This window comes from Aquarana catesbeiana, linkage group LG04, assembly GCF_042186555.1.
Source record: "Aquarana catesbeiana isolate 2022-GZ linkage group LG04, ASM4218655v1, whole genome shotgun sequence".
Lineage (NCBI taxonomy): Eukaryota > Metazoa > Chordata > Amphibia > Anura > Ranidae > Aquarana > Aquarana catesbeiana.
Window position 1 is genome coordinate 263,182,608 of NC_133327.1, and position 19,246 is coordinate 263,201,853.

At 43.1% G+C, this 19,246-nt stretch overlaps 1 protein-coding gene across 9 annotated transcripts in view; it reads left to right on the forward strand.

Annotated features, from left to right (window-relative positions):
• Positions 1-19,246, forward strand: part of TNK2 (tyrosine kinase non receptor 2) — a 325,816-nt gene that overhangs the window by 228,923 nt on the left and 77,647 nt on the right. For all 9 annotated transcript variants that reach the window (XM_073626447.1, XM_073626446.1, XM_073626448.1 and 6 more), the window contains 2 exons: positions 4,969-5,146; positions 13,147-13,217. In XM_073626447.1, the coding sequence (XP_073482548.1) occupies positions 4,984-5,146; positions 13,147-13,217 (234 nt within the window). In that variant the 5' untranslated portion in view covers positions 4,969-4,983. The remainder of the gene's footprint in view (positions 1-4,968; positions 5,147-13,146; positions 13,218-19,246) is intronic.

The window sequence follows — 19,246 nt, forward strand, 5'->3', positions numbered from 1 at the left end:
TGCGGCGGACACATCGGACACTTTTGACATATATTTGGGACCATTCACATTTATACAGCGATCCGTGCTATAAAAATGCATTGATTACTGTATAAATGTGACAGGCAGTGAAGGGGTTAACACTAGGTGGTGATCGAGGGGTTAACTGTGTTTGCTAGGGAGTGATTCTAACTGTAGGGGGTGGGGACTCACTAGGGGAGGAGACCGATCGGCGTTCCTCTGTACTGGGAACACACCATCGGTCTCCTCTCCTCTGACAGGACCGTGGATCTGTGTGTTTACATACACAGATCCACAGTCCTGCTGTGTTACCGGCAATCGCGGGTGCCCGGCGGACATCGTGGCCGCCGGGCACACGCACTGGGTGCTTAGTGACATGGCGGCCGACGGCGATCGCGCGCGCCCTCTGGTGGCCTGGGAAAGCGAGGCCGTCATATGACGCGCGCCCCCGCCACGAGAGCTGCGCCGCCTGGCCGTCAATTGACGGCCAGCGGTCAGCAAGCAGTTAAATAAAATTTTCTCTTATGCAAATGGAAATTCTTTGCAATGCAAATTTTCATCGCATTCACTAAGCTAAGGGAAAATTTACATACAAAGTAAATAGCCTATTTGCCTTTAATAAATCAATCCCAGTGTGTAAAAATCATCCACAAATCATTAGTGTTGGTATGAAAAAATGACCCCAAGCCCAGCATTAGTGATCACTGACTTTACCCATCACAGGCCCCCACACTGCTCTTCCACTCTCCTCTGTCATACCGGGAATTTGCAATGACTGTCAGATAGGAGATCACGCCTCCATACCTTCTGTGCTGGGTGCTGTGACCCAAACAGTATACCAGCATTCAGCTGCCAACACTTGTGAGATTCAGTCAAGATCCTGAGAGATCAGGAGGCCATGCGGTAACATCGGATGATTCCCAAGTTTCCCAGGAGGCTTGACAGCACTGAGTTCATCATAAGTGTGAATGCTCCCTAACAAGACATCCTCTCCAGTTCACAAAACACAGGTGAAATAAATAGTGTGCTTATTTAATGATCTTACAGATGAAAATCTGATACCTCGCAGAATTTTAGTGTTAAAAAAACAAAACTACAAAAGCTGTTATATGAGGTAGAAAAAAAATCACCAGATCTTCTATCATTATTGATGAAAGTATATCCACACTTGATATGTATGTAACATGCAAATGTCACTGGTCCCAAGTATATATTATTTATAGGTAGGTCATATAGGTCCATACATAAAATTCTGGCTATTTGTATGTAAATTCTTTTCTATATAATCTCTGATTAGGCAGTTGAGCCAGAATTATGACATGATTACATAGTAGGTAAGGTTGAATAAAGGCAATAGTCCATCCAGTTCAACCTGTGTAGGTGTACGAGAGTCAGTGTCGATAATCATTTCCCATATCCCTGTATGTTGTGTTCACTAAAATGCATGTCCAAGAGTCTTAAAAATATCAACACTCCCCGCTGACCCCACCAATTATGGAAGAGAGTTCCAAATCCTTATTGCCCTGACAGTGAAAAAACCCCTCGCAGCTTAAGGTTAAACTGCTTCTCCTCCAATGTCATTGTGTGGCCCCGTGTCCTCTTACACTCCCTGAGACTCAATAGTTGTTTCCTACACTGGGATCAGCATTGGGGTATTTGTATATATCGCTATCATATCTCGTCTCAACCATCTCTCCAGGAAGAATACATTTAGTTCTTGTAGTCATTCCTCGTAATTTATGTCCTCCAGTCACCATTTTAAATTTGTTGCCCTTCTCTGGACTTTCTCCAGCTCCAGCACATCCTTCTGAGGACCGGGGATCAGAACTGGACGGAATACTTCAGATGTAGCTGGACCAGAGTTTTCTAAAGTGTCAGGATTATAGTTTAATCTCTGTAGTATATCCCCTTTTTTATGCATGCCAATATTCTGCTGGCTTTGCTAGCTACAGCTTGATATTGCATGCTATTGCTCAGTCTGCGTTTTACCAGGACCCCCCAGATCTTTCTCCATCCTTGATTCCCCCAGAACCCCCCCCCCCAGTGAGTAGTTTGGATTTATGTTTTTAGCCCCCAAGTGCATTACAATTACAATTGTTATTACAGGCCTGCGACTGCAACTTTAGAGAAAGTCAGCATCAAGAGTTTTCCTTTAAGAAGCTATACATTTCCTCCGCTCTTTGACATTGTTCTGATTAGAATGGTAAACAAAGCTTTATCTTGTATCCTGTTTTGACTTAAAATAAGGAAAAAAAAAATTTAATGTGTGATCATTCCTCTGTCTTCATTTGGATGTTGTCGATGCTGTGAAGGAGCTACGTAGGGACCGTCTGGTAGTAGGTGGTTTATCTTATAATGGAAATTCCCTTTACTTAGCTGGTGTAGGAAACAAATGGATCCAATGCACTCTGTTAACCAAGTTTGTTTGATGTCTCATTATTTTTCCTGCATCCAATGAAAGAGTCAAGAGGAATGACAACAAAACGCATACATTTGGGCTAGAATTTAGCTCAGGGTAGACAAAAAAAAAAAAAAATGTATGACTGGTTGACATTTAATTACAAGTCTGCTGAACGTATATTTTAAATGCTGGGTTGTATATACGTATACATAAACTCCTTTAGGTTTTAGATGACAATTATTTTTAAAGATACAACTGCTAATATTTGTAGGTTTTATTGTGACACAGATACAGTAAGTAGCCTATGTATTTAGTGGACAGTTTTCAAATGTTGTCTCAGCCGTACTGTTTGTATAGCATGATAAAACTATGTCTGGCTTTGCTAAGCCATAAAATCTTTAATTAACCAGCTTGGAACATGAATGACCTTTTTCCCCTATGCCTGGGTTTTGTACATCTTAATGCATTTACACGTGTGTCTGGTGTGCCACGGATATGACCACAGGAAACAAATATACCATGCAATGATAACAGGCAGTCATTTCAGGATGTTTTCGAAAGTTATGTTTAGCGTGCCATTTATATCTATTCTGATGTTTACCTGGTAATTATTTGCCGGATGTAGTTACAGGAAATGGTTGCAGCATTATGCTCTTGAAAATATTTTGGCACTTCAGCTTAGGCTTATTCACATTTTTTAGTTTTCAGTAAATATTTGATTATCTCTTGCAGTATATAATTGTAAAAAAAAAGGAGGATACCAGTTTTTACTTTTGTCCACCCTTTCAATTTTAACCACTTCCAGTCCAGGTCAATTCTGCCATTGCTCTTTGACGTGTAAAAAACATATATATATATATTTTAAGCAGAGGCCCTAGAGAATAATGTCTTATGATATTTACGCAGCTGATTTTCATGCGCAATTTTATTTCAAAAAATACTATTTAATGATCGTTAATGCACAAAAAACACAATCTAATATCCAATTGCTTGGTAAAATATAAAAGCTGATGTTAGGCAGAGTAAATGGATGGCAAACATGTCATGCTTTAAAATTGTGTCTGCCTGTGGACTGGTGCCAAATTACAATACCTAAAAATCTCCATAGGCAATGCTTTAAAAGCCTTTACAGGCTACCAGTTTAGAGTTACACAGGAGGTCAGGCACTAAAATTATTGCTCTCTGGCGTTCTCGCAGATAACTCACATATGTAGGGCAATCGCCGTTTACATATGCGTGCAGGACCTGCGTACTTGTTTGCATTTGTGCATGAGCATGGGGGAACAGAGGCCCTTTAAATTTTTTCTTTTTCTTCTTCTTCTTTTTTTACAAAATTTTGTTTATAACACTGCACCTTTAATTTATTCTTAATTTTTTTTCTGATCAACTTTATGGCTATTACAAGGGATGAATAATATCCCTTGTAATAGCATAGGCTATGACCGATCCTCTTTATGGAGAGATCTGGGGTATATTAGACAGATCGGTCTGATCGGCTGCTTTATGGTCTGTTAACGGCTAGGTAAACAAAGAACGGAAACCAGAAGTGATGAAATCCTCATCACTTCAAGTTTCCTGGCATCACACAGTAGGAAGAACAACATCTATGTGCCTAGAGCTGGATCCTGCTGGTCGCATCCTTACTGTGCTCCCTGATCACATGACAGAGCAAAGGCGGCAGCAGGGCGGTAGACTCTAAAAGTAATCTAGCGGCTCTTTTAGCTGCTATGATTACTTTTACTTTGTAGGTAATCACCAGGCCTAAAAAAATTTATATTGTGATCATTGCTGCAGAGATGACCAGGATATCACCCTTCCCATCTGAGGATGTTTATAAATGTACAGCAGATGGGCAGTGGTTACTGTACAATATAATACTATGGAACATGTTCAAATTGAGCTTTTATTATTGTTATACGAGATTTATAAATCACAGAACAGTTTGTTCAACACTATACAATCTAAAAGGAAAGGGCAAATGATACAAAGGGTAATGACTGCAAGGGATAAGCTGATGGAGAAGGTAAAAGTACAGTTTTTAGGTAGAGGTGGAATAGTCTTCCCTGAACAGATGAGTTTTCAGGAATTGTGATGTTGGTCTAAATACTGTTTGCAGTGTAAGTGTAGGGGTGATATCATTTTGTTTGTAAACCGATAGTTATCGTAGATTAATTGTGTTATTATTGTGATAAGATGTGATTGGTTAGCTGCTGTTGGTTTTCCATTGCTGCAGCACACCGACACACTGTAAAACCTGGAAGTCTAGTACCAGTGTGAAAATTCTCACACTTGGTTTCAGAGGCTGGAAAAGATAGCAAACATAGAGCCTTCTACTGACAGTGTTGACAGTTTTTATGAGCCTAATCTCCTCCAGCTAAACATAGTCTCTTCGGAACCCTTTCCATCCCACACATACATAGTCTTTCTTCCTCCCCCATAAGTGGAATTTATTCATCTATCATTCTGTATATTCCCAGGTTTGCACAGAGCAGAGAAACAAAGTTTGATTGTGAAGTCCTTTTAGTATATGTATATTGAAAATCACACATTTCTCTTCTTCTGCACAGAGGTTGGGGAGTAGCATGCAGCCAGATGAAGGTTCGGAATGGCTTCTGGAACTCTTGAGCGAGGTGCAACTGCAGCAGTATTTCTTGCGTATACGTGATGACCTCAACATCACGCGCCTTTCTCACTTCGATTACGTGAAAAATGAAGATTTGGAGAAGATTGGCATGGGCCGACCTGGTGAGAACATTTTCCTTCCTTTTGTTCAAACAAGTCAGTACAGCAGATATTATTGGACAAGTTAAATAGTACTGTGCGAAGTGCAGTCATCCAAAATATCCAGCCCCAGTTCACCCATCAGTGATCTGACAACAGAAAAACTTGGATCTACTGGTTAACTTGCTGATGTTAATTACTACACTGTGCACATTATTACTGCTCTATGCACTCCTTTGTAAAAAAAAAAAAAAAAAAGCTGCTGTGTGCTTGCTTCCCTAGGTGATCACATAAAAGAAAAATTATAAATTATGCTTACACATGATTGGATGATGGAAGTCAGCAGAGCTTCATCTCATTCACTAAGCTAAGGAAACATTCCCTTCCAAAGTGAACAGCCCACTTGCATTTATCCCACTTTGAGTGTGTGTAAGGCTGCTCATACATTATACAATTTTCTTATTCAATTTCCTTTAGATTTACCTTCAACTGTGTAGTGCAAGGGCCTACCTGATTGCATACAAATTGAAAGTGTTTAGGTTTGACCTCATATTATATTGTTTTGGTAAATATAAAGGAAGATTGTACAAGAAAATGTTTAATGTATGGCCGGCCTATGTGACTAGGTAGAGCATTGTTTGCATTATGTTTCTACCGACTCTTTTTAATAAGAAGCTGTAGAATATTTTGTCTTGTGTTATTAAGCCCTGGTCCACACCAGGGCGGCTTTGAAATCATGCTACTTCAGCGCGATTTCAAAGCCGTACATCAGTGCAATTTGCACTGCTGGTGTCATTGCGGCTTGCGACTTTATTAAACGGAAGTCTATGCAAGTCACAGTGAAATCAGTAAAAAGTAGTGCAGGAACCTTTTTCATAATTGCTGCATCATGAGCTGCAGCGATACAAACGGTTCCATTGCCTGCAATGGGGTGCGACTTGTCATGCGATTTGGAACTGCCTAATTGCGTGACAAGTTGCACCGGTGTGAACAGGGGCTTAAAGTGTTACTAAACCCTCAACAGTGAAATCATTCTGTATATGCAGTAAAGTATGCTTGTTATACTCACTGTGGAACCTAAGGGGTTAATCCTCCGCATTTTGTAAAAAAGACTGTTTGATCCTGTCTTCTCTGTCCCTCTCCTTCTTCCAGTGTCCCCAATCCATCTCCTGATAGAACAGAGAGCTAAGGGGACAAGCTGCACATTCTCAGTTTGGTGTGTATTGCAGAGAGTTGTTTTTTTTCTTGGGAGAGTGCATGTGATCAGCACAGGGCCAATTAGCACTGTCCAGACAGAGAGTCAGGGGCCCAGCAGTCTCATAGGACAATCACAGGAGAATGAAAACTCCTCCTACCAGCTTTAACCAGACACTGATAAAAGTCACAAGGCTGCTATATACTGCTAAAGAGAAATGGTATTTAGCAGTTTATATTTACTAAAACTATTGCATTTCCATGCTCTGTGTACTGTGGGAGATCAGATATAGTGAATGCAGTGTCCTGGGTTTAGTAACACTTTAGGGCTTATGCACACTGCAGCTCAAAGAAGCTGCTCCTACAGGCTTTTAAGCTCTATATTTTTCTGCCTGGAAACTCCCCTCTATGTTAGCCAATGGGGTTGATTTACTAAAACTGCAGAGTGCAACATCTGGTGCAGCTGTGCATAATAGCAAATCAGCTTCTAACTTCAGGTTGTTCAATTAAAACTTTGACAATAAAACCTGGAAGCTGATTGGTTTCAAGCAGAGCTGCACCTGATGTTGCACTCTCCAGTTTTAGTAAATCAGCCCCATTGTGTCCATGTGCACTATGGCTTTTTCAGGAGTTTACAGGCATATGCTCCTACAAGGCAGAAAAAAAACTCTACCAAACTCGTGTTTTTGAGAGGAGCATGAAAAAGCTCAAAGAAGCTTGAAAAATAGCAAAAAATGAGCTGAGGGGAGGGTTTGTGAGAAAAAAACGTTTATGCTCAAAAAAGCTCACCAACAGCAAATCATTTTGAAGAGCTACAATTTCACTGCAGAACAGAAGAGGATTCTCATTTCTAATATACTGTATATACTCGAATATAAGCCGAGTTTTTCAGCACATTTTTTGTGCTGAAAGTGCCCCTCTCGGCTTATACTCGAGTCACTGCCATCTGCCTACCTGATCAGCCCGTGTGTAATGCTCAGACGGCTGCCGACCAGTGTACAAAAGCCGCGCCTCCTCCTCGTCCGTGATAGGGGAACACTCAGTTTCCCAGGAGTGAGTCAGTGTTCAGTGTTCCGCCTATCATGGACGTCCTCATCCCACGGACCAGGATGAGAGGATGTCCGTGATAGGCGGAACACTGAACAGTGACTGCTGGGAAACAGAGCAGAGTGTTCAGCCTATCACGGACAAGGATGAGGAGGCGGCGTGGCTTTTGTACACTGGAATGGCCGCCGCCTGACTGCATGACACAGGCTGATCAGGTAGGCAGATGGACACAGGGAAGGGCTGCAATGGACACAGGGAGGCTGCAATGGACACAGGGAAGGGCTGCAATGGACACAGGGAAGGGCTGCAATGGACACAGGGAAGGGCTGCAATGGACACAGGGTGGCTGCAATGGACACAGGGAAGGGCTGCATTGGCACAGGGAGGCTGCAATGGACACAGTGAGGTCTGCAATGGACAGGGAGGCTGCAATGGACGCAGGGAGGCTGCAATGGACACAGGGAGGTATGCAATGGACACAGGGAGGCTGCAGTGGACACAGGGAGGCATGCAATGGACACAGGGAGGCATGCAATGGACACAGGAAGGCATGCAATGGGCACAGGGAGGCATGCAATGGACGCAGGGAGGCATGCAATGGACACAGGAAGGTATGCAATGGACACAGGGAGGCATGCAATGGACACAGGAAGGTATGCAATGGACACAGGAAGGTATGCAATGGGCACAGGGAGCCATGCAATGGACACAGGGAGGCATGCAATGGACACAGGGAGGCATGCAATGGGCACAGGGAGGCTGCAATGGACACAGGGAGGTATGCGATTGACACAGGGAGGTATGTAATGGACACAGGGAGGTATGCAATGGACACAGAGAGGCATGCAATGGACACAGGGAGGCATGCAATGGACACAGGGAGGCATGCAATGGACACAGGGAGGCATGCAATGGGCACAGGGAGGCATGCAATGGACACAGGGAGGCATGCAATGGACACAGGGAGGTATGCAATGGGCACAGGGAGGCTGCAATGGACACAGGGAGGTATGCAATGGACACAGGGAGGCTGCAATGGACACAGGGAGGCATGCAATGGACACAGGGAGGCATGCAATGGACACAGGGAGGCATGCAATGGGCACAGGGAGGCATGCAATGGACACAGGGAGGCATGCAATGGACACAGGAAGGCATGCAATGGACACAGGGAGGTATGCAATGGGCACAGGGAGGCATGCAATGGGCACAGGAAGGCATGCGATGGGCACAGGGAGGTATGCGATGGGCACAGGGAGGTATGCGATGGGCACAGGGAGGCATGCGATGGACACAGGGAGGTATGCGATGGACACAGGGAGGTATGCAATGGACACAGAGAGGCATGCAATGGACACAGTGAGGTATGCAATGGACACAGGATGGCATGCAATGGACACAGGAAGGTATGCAATGGACACAGGGAGGTATGCAATGGACACAGGGAGGTATGCAATGGGCACAGGGAGGTATGCAATGGGCACAGGGAGGTATGCAATGGACACAGGGAGGTATGCAATGGACACAGGGAGGCTGCAATGGACACAGTGAGGTATGCAATGGACACAGGGAGGCTGCAATGGACACAGGGAGGCTGCAATGGACACAGGGAGGCTGCAATGGACACAGGGAGGTATGCAATGGACACAGGGAGGCATGCAATGGATACAGGGAGGCATGCAATGGACACAGGAAGGTATGCAATGGACACAGGAAGGTATGCAATGGGCACAGGGAGGTATGCAATGGGCACAGGGAGGTATGCAATGGACACAGTGAGGCATGCAATGGACACAGGGAGGCATGCAATTGACACAGGGAGGTATGCAATGGACACAGTGAGGCATGCAATGGACACAGAGAGGCATGCAATGGACACAGAGAGGCATGCAATGGACTCAGGAAGGTATGCAATGGACACAGGGAGGTATGCAATGGACACAGGGAGGCATGCAATGGACACAGGGAGGCATGCAATGGACACAGTGAGGCATGCAATGGACACAGAGAGGCATGCAATGGACGCAGGAAGGTATGCAATGGACACAGGGAGGTATGCAACGGGCACAGGGAATTAGGTGCCTCGGTTTATATACGGATCGACTTATACTCGAGTATATACGGTAAATAAATTAAAATAAAGTGAGACCTTGACTTGCATTCATGTGGCCCTGTCTGATGAGAGTATATATTGTAAAACCTTGGGAAAGAACGGCGCTACCTGAAAACCTGTTTGCTAAGCATATACAGGAAATATTAACATAATGTTTTTTGTTTCTTTCTCGTACGTCAAACTTATTAACCCCTCAATGATGTATGGGAGGGGATTGTTTTTACTAGTACAAGTGGGTAGGAGACGTATATATATACTATAGATAATGGTGCATGTAACCTGTAATACGAATGGTATATGTAGTATATAAGAAATTGGCTGGATAGATAATGCTATATGGCACTGATAGACAGATTCCCAGTATCTAAACTAATAGCCATACCCACCAGTGATACAAAACAGCTGGAGACATATTCTGTATTACAGAAAACATGTTATATATATATAACATAACTTAACTTAGCAAACAGGTTTTCAGGTAGCGCCGTTCTTTCCCAAAGTTTTACAATATATACCATTGGCAGGACACTTCTTGTGAGTGTTTTGCGTAAGGGAGGCAGCAACCTGTTCCTTTACCATATAGACTTGTCCTAAAGCGCGGCTTCTTAGGAATATCACTGTCTGATGAGAGTGCCCTTATGGTGGGGGGGGGGAATGGTGCCTAGCACTGGTTGTATAGTTTAGACCTAGAATTGAGGGAATTGACATCACCAGGAAATTATTAGCAGTCTTAAAACTTTTTTGCATCTTAGTGCTGCTGATCTCCTAAAGCTGTGTTAAAAAAGCCACTTGTATTCTCCATGGAAAGTCCCTGTAGAGGGGTGACAATGCAAGAGAACCTTTAGGACTCGGGGCAGAGCATTGTCACCCTATAACAGGAAGTGTATGGCCAAAGACCCTAATAGCAGGATCAACAGGTATTATTTTAATAGAAGCTGCAGATTTAAAAATATTGAAAATTACATCACGAGATGAGCAGTGGTGCCTTTGATTCTTACTGGTGGCATCCCTAACATGACTACATTGCACCACCATTTAGAGGACTCAGGATTACGAAAGACCAGGGGGCACTGTCAGGAGAGCAATGATGCGGTGCATGTATTGAGCTGTGGCGAACGATGGGTGTGACCAAGTTGCAATAACAGTGGGAATGGCTTAAAGGGGGTATGGGTAAATAAGACCTTAGCCTACTCTGCTCTGGGCCAAGAGGGTAGAACACACAGGGTGCAGGAGTCAGGGGTCAAGAGTAAGCAGCACAGAGTATCTCCTAAGCAAAAATTATACCCCAATACAATCCCTTCATCCTCCATGACAGCACCAACTTCAGCGCAGCTCCCCCCCTTCCCTAAATTGAACTTACTGCACCTTGGCACTGCGTTGCTTCTGCTATTCTGCTGGTGAATGCCCCAGGCCCTGATGCCACATTTGCCTATGTTTTTTATCCTCTATATATGAGTTCTGTAGTTGTTATTCCTCCTGCCACCTGTCAGACCTGTAGCACAGAGGTAGGGGAAGTGCACTGAATATCCTCCCTGCAAACTATAACCCCCCTTCCTCTTCCTTCTCCTCCTTTATACCCTGCACAGTACATTCCCCATCCTCCTGTATATTCTGACTAGTACACCCCTAATCCTGTATACGCACAGTACACCCCTCCGCCTGTACACCATGGAAAGTGTACCCCCTTCTATATTTTTGTAGTCCGATATTTTCTGCTACTTGTTTAACCTCCCTGGCGGTTTTCCTGAGTGTGGCTCGGGGTTAAATTTCAGTACCATTAGCAGTAACCCCGATCCACCCTCAGGATTGCATCCTGGTGCAGTGTACTTACCTTGTCCCCAGGATCCTGCGATGTCCCCCCGCTGTGGCTGTGGGCTCTGTCCTCTGCCCGATGCCTTTATGTGCCGGGTTCCGTTCCCTGCGAGCGGTTCGTGATGCATGGGGGCGGAGCCCAGCGGCAAGTTCAAAATTCATAGCACATACAGTACACACAGATTACATTACTGTATGAAATCATTTCACATACCTTTTGTCCCTAGTGCTTTGTCTATTGTCCTGTATGCAGTTTTATAATCTTTATAATGTTCTTTCTGCCTGGAAACTGGAGAACGTCCATAGCAACCAAAAAGTGTCCTTTTACTTCAAAAGTGGTTTTAGACCAGCTAGAAAACAGCGATAATAAATTAGAACACTTGCAGAATTGAGCGATAGTGAATCATGGGGAAATTCATTTTATTATTATAATATTATTTTTTATAATTATTTATAGTTATTTATTATATTATAATTTATGATTTAGTCTTTCAAACTTTATCATACCCGGGATATCTACTAGACTCTTATTTGGACAGATTTAAGTGTGTTATTACTAAGAATTACAGGCCTAAAATATAAAACACCAAATTTCTATGCAAAACAATGTACCGCTTTGAGACACAAAAATCGGACATAATCATACCACCAGGGAGGTTAATTGCTGCTATTCATTCTTTGCTGTGTTTTGTTTGGATTGCAGTTTCTTTTACTGTTTAGTATCTATTTAATAATTTAGCTTTTCAATTTAAATTTATCTTCAATTCATTTACTGTATACACTGCTAACTTGCTTTGCTGACTTTGAACTGTATTTGTTTTCACTTTGAGCGTAATTGTAGTTTAATAATTTCCCTATTGGGATTTTTGAGGTATTCTGAATCTGAATAAACCCTGCACAGCACAGACCTATTTTCTTACATACCCTGAACATTACCCCCCCCCCCTCCATTCTCCTAAACACTCTACACAGTACACCCCTCTCCTCCTATATACCCTGCACAGTACACTCCTTCTCCTATATACTTTGCACAGTACTCCCTAGGGAAGTGCTCTGAAACTCCTCCTTGGCTTTGCGCTATACAACCGACAGGCTGCACAGATCTCACTTATTATTCCCTTCACAGGCTTCCAGGTCTTGGTGGGGACTTTGGGAGTCCCTATCACCCTCATCTTCCATCAGAGGAGGAAGAAAAGGCTTATTTACATTTGCAAGCTCTGCACCAGGAAGAAAGGTTTAACCTCATCACCCCCTGAACACCCAAGGGAAAGACCTGCAGCCTTCTCTGGATACACTTTCCCTTGGTAGCTGCTACACCTTCCACACTAGTCTCACCAGAAGAATGGCAGGCATGGCTGATTTTAGGGTTTAACTGCCCCACTCAGGATTGTTCAGCTGTGCAAGACCGGGCTCTGGGGATCCCCCAGTGAATTCAAATTACATTCTTTGGACCTGTAGTCCAGTGCTCTGTGCAGACTGATAGCAACGGCAGTGTTACTTTGCTATTGCAGTGCTGACATGAGAGCCTTGTGTGAGCTCAGTCAATGCATTTCTCTCCCCTCTGCCTGATGTTCTGTCCTCCTGTCTGCCTCCCAAGCAGCTCCTAAGTGCTGCTGTCAATAAAAGTATCTGCCAGGGACATTTGCTGTTTGCTGGGGACAGACTCCTCTAATAGGGATGAATGGCAACCTTCATCTATATTATAGGTAATTTCATCCAAATATTTATATAGTATTAAAAAACACAATTTACCACTTTGTCTCATTCTGATAGCTGTGCTACAATGAGAAGTTTATATTACACTACATAATGTATTGCTATGCTTTATGTTAATTTCTGTTTTATTTATACATTTCAGGCCAGAGACGTCTTTGGGAAGCAGTGAAGCGGAGGAAGGCTATGTGTAAGCGAAAATCCTGGATGAGTAAGGTAGGCCAATGTGGAACATTCTGGAGCATCCTTTTTCAACAAAGAGGAACCCTTGAAATAATTTTCTGGTCTCAGGGAACCCCTGCTAAAAATGACTATATCTACAACTCATGACACATTAGTGCGATGATCAGTGGGAGGAATGCTCCTTACACTTGTGGTCATTTGGAAGAATTTCTACCTTACAGATCACTAAAAAGATCAATGGTGTCAGCGGGAAGTTATTTGAGAGGCAGAACATTGCTCAAGGAACCCCTAGCAACCCATGGAGGAACCCTGCTCTAGAGATCTGATTATTGAAGACTCTCATAATTTGTAAAACACCATGCATATTCATTTTTATAGATAAGTAAAGAGCAAGTTGTTGTAAAGGATAAGTTCACCTTTTGAATTACGTTACATGTTCCAGCCATATTTAGGGTGGCACATGTAACATGTTCCAGCTTCTGCCGCCGTGACAATGGGCGGGGGGGGGGACTTTTCTCACCACCTGCTTCACAATCCAAAAACAGTGTGGCCACGGGGAGCTCTGCCCACATGGCTGCTCATCTGATTCCCCCCCCTTTCGGTACCACAATTGGCACCTTTAGGGGGGGGGGGTGCAGATACTTGTCTACTACAGGTATTTGCACCCACTTCCTGGAATAGACTCCTGCGGGGGTCATGCCTTTTCCCGCACTCCCCCCCTGCTGTCACCTGGGAAACACACACTTAGGACGCACAGCGCGACTTGCGCATGCGCAGTAGGGAACCGGGAAGTGAAGCCACAACGCTTCACTTCCTGTTTCCCTCACAGAGAATGGTGGCAGCAGCAGCCGAGAGCCGAGCGATTGATTGGCTTTGGCTGCCGACATCGCTGGACTCCAGGACAGGTAAGTGTCCATTTATTAAAAGTCAGCAGCTGCAGTATTTGTAGCTGCTGGCTTTTAATATTTTTTTTTTTTAGGTGGACTCCCTCTTTAATTTACAATTTACTGTGAATGAACTAGAAGTACTGTCACTTCCGCAGCAGGTGACTTGTAGTTCTTAATGAACTGCGAGGATGCTAATGAGTGCTCTTGTAGTTCATTCACAAGCCCTGAAACTTTCAAACTGGTAGCCCGCATGAAGGTATGGACTGAAAGTGGCAGAGCTTGTCTGCAGAAGCCTGACATTGCATCCCTGATCCACTGATCACAGATGCAATGCTTTCCAGACTCCTACAGGTAAAAATAAAAAATGCACATTTTTTTCTGCAAAAATATGTGCATTTATTATTTTGTCTAAAAAAGGTGAACTTATCCTTTTAATGTACTGTGCCCAGGACTGCTTGGAAGAGCTGGTGTAGGATGAAGTTCACTTGTAGTCCCATACAGTTTGTTTCAGTGTGAGTGCAAACTATGCCTGAGCACAAAACTCTCCATAGCTCACTGAGCACAGAAGCAGGGATCACTGTGGTTTGGCTGACCGATGTGATGATGTAAGCGTGCCTGGGAACACGTTCTTTCAAGCACGTTGTGAGTGCAGACCAGCAGGGTGAGGGGGAAAAGCCAACTTGGGCACGGTTCGATTCAGCTGTGCCCAGTGTGTACACCCTTAAAACGTGTTTTGTTTTTTAAACCATTAAAAATGTACAGGTCGTAATAAAGTGTTATCAAGTGATGTGTAAATAACTTCCAGTATACAAAATACAGATCTGTTAGTATATATAAATTATTTTAACTAAAATAGTGAAGAGCAGAAATGGACGGAGTGATCTGGATAGCCACACTCCGGTGTGCGGATATCCAGATCACTCCGTCCATTTCTGATCTACTCAGCATCAGCCAGCACCTTTTCCTTTCGAAGGATTTCAACCTGTTTATCCATTAAACGGTTCAGACTCACCTGAGCGGTGGAACACTTTCTAAAATAGTGAAGACTAATACCTTTGTAAATATTATTTGTAGGGAATAATTTTGAAAAAGGCATATATAGTTATCCACCTAAATGTATTAAAACATTATACATCTTTACTGAATACTCTTCTAAAATAACAAATGTTTGAGAGAAAATGTTGTGATAAAAACAGACAGGTTAGTAGTTCCCACATCAAACCTACATGGCTTACCAGAAGCTGTGCGATTAGGATGGCTTGCTGGTGTGAATCTTCACATCATCCCATTGCAACATTGGTAATTGGTTATTGTAGTTCCATAACTTGTAAATTTATTCACTTAATAATTGAAAGCGCTGATCCAGCCTCTGAGTCAATATAGTATTAAATTGCAAGATATTGGATAAGACAAAGAAATGTTCAAACTCAATGGCCTTTATGGGACAGTATATATGTACTGTACATAACCTCTAATGATATCAGCTGATGGTGGAATACATTTAAACAAAGGCCTGGGTTTGTATGTGGACAAATAGTGTATGCCTGAGGCCCGATAGTTTAAAGATCTCCTATGTGCATTTAGACGTATTTATTAGTATTGTAATTGTACTGTCCCCCCTTTATATTGTAAAGTGCAGCATAAACTGTTGGCGCTATATAAATCCTATATAATAATAATTTACATGCATCCAGTAGTGTGCAACTGGTTGACGCAAACCTCATATGTAGTCAGAAAAGTGTAAAAAAAAAAAAAAAGTGTCAACAGGTACAGCACCAAGCTCAGCAAGCCAATATACTTGGGGCTCTTTTACATGGGTGATCGATCAGGTCTGCCTGTCAGTTTTTCAGGCAGACCTGATCAGAGGTTATATGTATTGCTATGGACCAGTGGGTGTAAATGGATTTGTGTCCGTTTACACCCACCTACCTCTGGGTCTAATCAGACCCTCTAAAAAAAAATGGAGGAGGACTGCGTCCTCTTCTATTTGGGTGGCCCGGATCAGAGGCAGCCAGGTAGAAATGAACAGCGGAGTTCATTTACCTCTGGCTGCTCCATAGAGCAGAACAGGGGCTGTCCATGTCCACTCTGCAGAAACTGAGCAGACATGGACCTGTCATCCTCCCGGTTCTGCTCCGATTAGGGGACAGATCCCCTGTTGATTTAAATGGAAGGTGCGTGTGTGAAAGGGCCCTTAGTCCTAGCAGATTGATTGCAGTAGACAAAGATATAGCCAAGCAGTTATATTATACATTCCAGCCAGCTAATTCAACAAGAGGCAATGCAAGTAGACGGATATATTGTGAGACGCAGCAAGCTGTTTATAAAGTGATTATCAATATAGCAGCCTTTTGTATAATAACCATCCCATAAATTGAATTGGGACAGCAGATGTATCACACATCTCGGCAAGCTGATATACTCATTCCCAACAGGCAGAAGACAAAGATTTAGGCAAACAGGTGTATCATACATTCTAGCAAGCTAATTCAGAAAAAGGAAATGTAGGTATACAGATGTACCACAAATCCCAATAAGCATGAAGAAATTGCATATATATATATATATATATATCAGCCATTTGTATAGTAAATATTGTACAATCCATCCATGGATTGAGTAAATCAGCAGACCAATATGCTTGTCCCAGCAGATTGATTGCAACAGACAGAGGTGCAGACAAACACGTATATCAAGCATTCTAGCAAGCTAATTTAGCAAAAAGCAATGCAGGTGAACAAATGTTCCAGCAAACTGATTGCAGAACATTTGTGTATGTAACAGCCATTTTTTTAGTGTTGCAATATACTTCTCCATCCATGGATTGGGGACCGAATTATTGGTCACATATTGACGTAAACTGCAGGAGAGGATCATCAAAGTTCCAGTTGTGACTGTAAAAGTGCAGCTCTGATGCAGTTCACCACTAGGCATTCTCAGGGTTGCTCATGAGCCTCAGAGGGATACGCTTTTGTTTGCTTCGCGGTTGGAGCTATGCTGATCTTTTTCTGCAGCACCGTTCCCTTCAATATGTGACAGCTAATTCGGTCTCTAATTCATGGATAGATAAGTACAGTATTTCACAAAAGTGAGCACGCCCCTTACATTTTTGTAAATATTTTATTATACTTTTTTTTAATGTGACAACACTGAAGAAATTACACTTTGCTACAATGTAAAGTAGTGAGTGTACAGCTTGTATAACAGTGTAAATTTGCTGTCCCCTCAAAATAACTCAACACATAGCCATTAATGTCTAAACCGCTGGCAACAAAAGTGAGTACACCCCTAAGTGAAAATGTCCAAATTGGGCCCATTGTGTCAATGTTTTGTGTGGCCACCATTATTTTTCAGCACTGCCTTTTAACCCTCTTGAGCATGGAGTTCACCAGAGCTTCACAGGTTGCCACTGGAGTCCTCTTATACTCCTTCATGACGTCATCACGGAGCTGGTGGATGTTAGAGACTTTGCACTCCTCCACCTTCCGTTTGAGGATACCCCACAGATGCTCAATAGGGTTTAGGTCACCTTTACCTCAGCTTCTTTAGCAAGGTAGTGGTCATCTTGGAGGTGTCTTTGGGGTCGTTATCATGTTGGAATACTGCCCTGCGGCCCAGTCTCCGAAGGGAGGGGATCATGCTCTGCTTCAGTATGTCACAGTACATGTTGGCATTCATGGTTCCCCGAATGAACTGTAGCTCCCCAGTGCCGGCAGCACTCATGCAGCCCCAGACCATGACACTCCCACCACCATGCTTGACTGTAGGCAAGACACACTTGTCTTTGTACTCCTCACCTGGTTGCCGCCACACACGCTTGACACCATCTAAACCAAATAAGTTTATATTGGTCTCATCAGACCACAGGACATGGTTCCAGTAATCCAGGTCCTTAGTCTGCTTGTCTTCAGCAAACTGTTTGTGGGCTTTCTTGTGCATCATCTTTAGAAGAGCTTTCCTTCTGGGACAACGGCCATGCAGACCAATTTGATGCAGTGTGCGGCGTATGGTCTGAGCACTGACAGGCTGACCCCCCACCCCTTCAACATCTGCAGCAATGCTGGCAGCACTCATACGTCGTTTCCCAAAGACATCCTCTGGATATGACGCTGAGCACATGCACTCAACTTCTTTGGTCGGCCATGGTGAGGCCTGTTCTGAGTGGAACCTGTCCTGTTAAACCGCTGTATGTTCTTGGCCACTGTGCTGCAGCTCAGTTTCAGGGTCTTGGCAATCTTTTTATAGCCTAGGCCATCTTTATGTAGAGTAACAATTCTTTTTTTCAGATCCTCCAAGAGTCCTTTACCATGAGGTGCCATGTTGAACTTCCAGTGACCAGTATGAGAGAGTGAGAGTAATAACACCAGATTTAACACACCTACTCCCCATTCACACCTGAGACCTTGTAACACTAACGGGTCACATGACACCGGGGAGGGAAAATTGGTAATTGGGCCCGATTTGGACATTTTCACTTAGGGGTGTACTCACTTTTGTTGCCAGTGGTTTAGACATTAATGGCTATGTGTTGAGTTATTTTGAGGGGACAGCAAATTTACACTGTTATACAAGCTGTACACTCACTACTTATATTGTATCAAAGCATAATTTCTTCAGTGTTGTCACATGAAAGATATAATAAAATATTTACAAAAATGTGAGGGGTGTACTCACTTTTGTGACATACTGTATATTACAATACTATGCAGTTGTCTACAACACTGTAAATGCAGCTGTTGTAATGCAAGAAATAAGGTAAGAACTCTTGATCTGCATACTTGTTGCAAGTTAGTGGTACAGTAGGCTTAATGTACACAGGACGTTTTACAACCTCTCCTGAACAATTCAACTTGATAGATAGTAACCGACATTTAAAAACGTCCGTTTTGCCACCTTTACATGCTGCATTTACATGCCGTGTTTAGCCGCGTTTGCACTTAGAAGCTTTTTTTTTTTTTTTTTTTTTGCTTTTTTTTTCAAATAGTCAAAAATTAAAAATGCCTGTAAACGAAATGCAGCTAAACGCGAGTTACCGCATTTACAAGCTGTTACAGGCGTTCGGGTTTAAAAATGTCTCTGAACATCCGATCTGAATGCATTTTTTTGCTTTCCAAAAAATGCTTCTAAACCCAACTGCCTAGAAATTACTATAAACAACCCTATGTACATGTACTC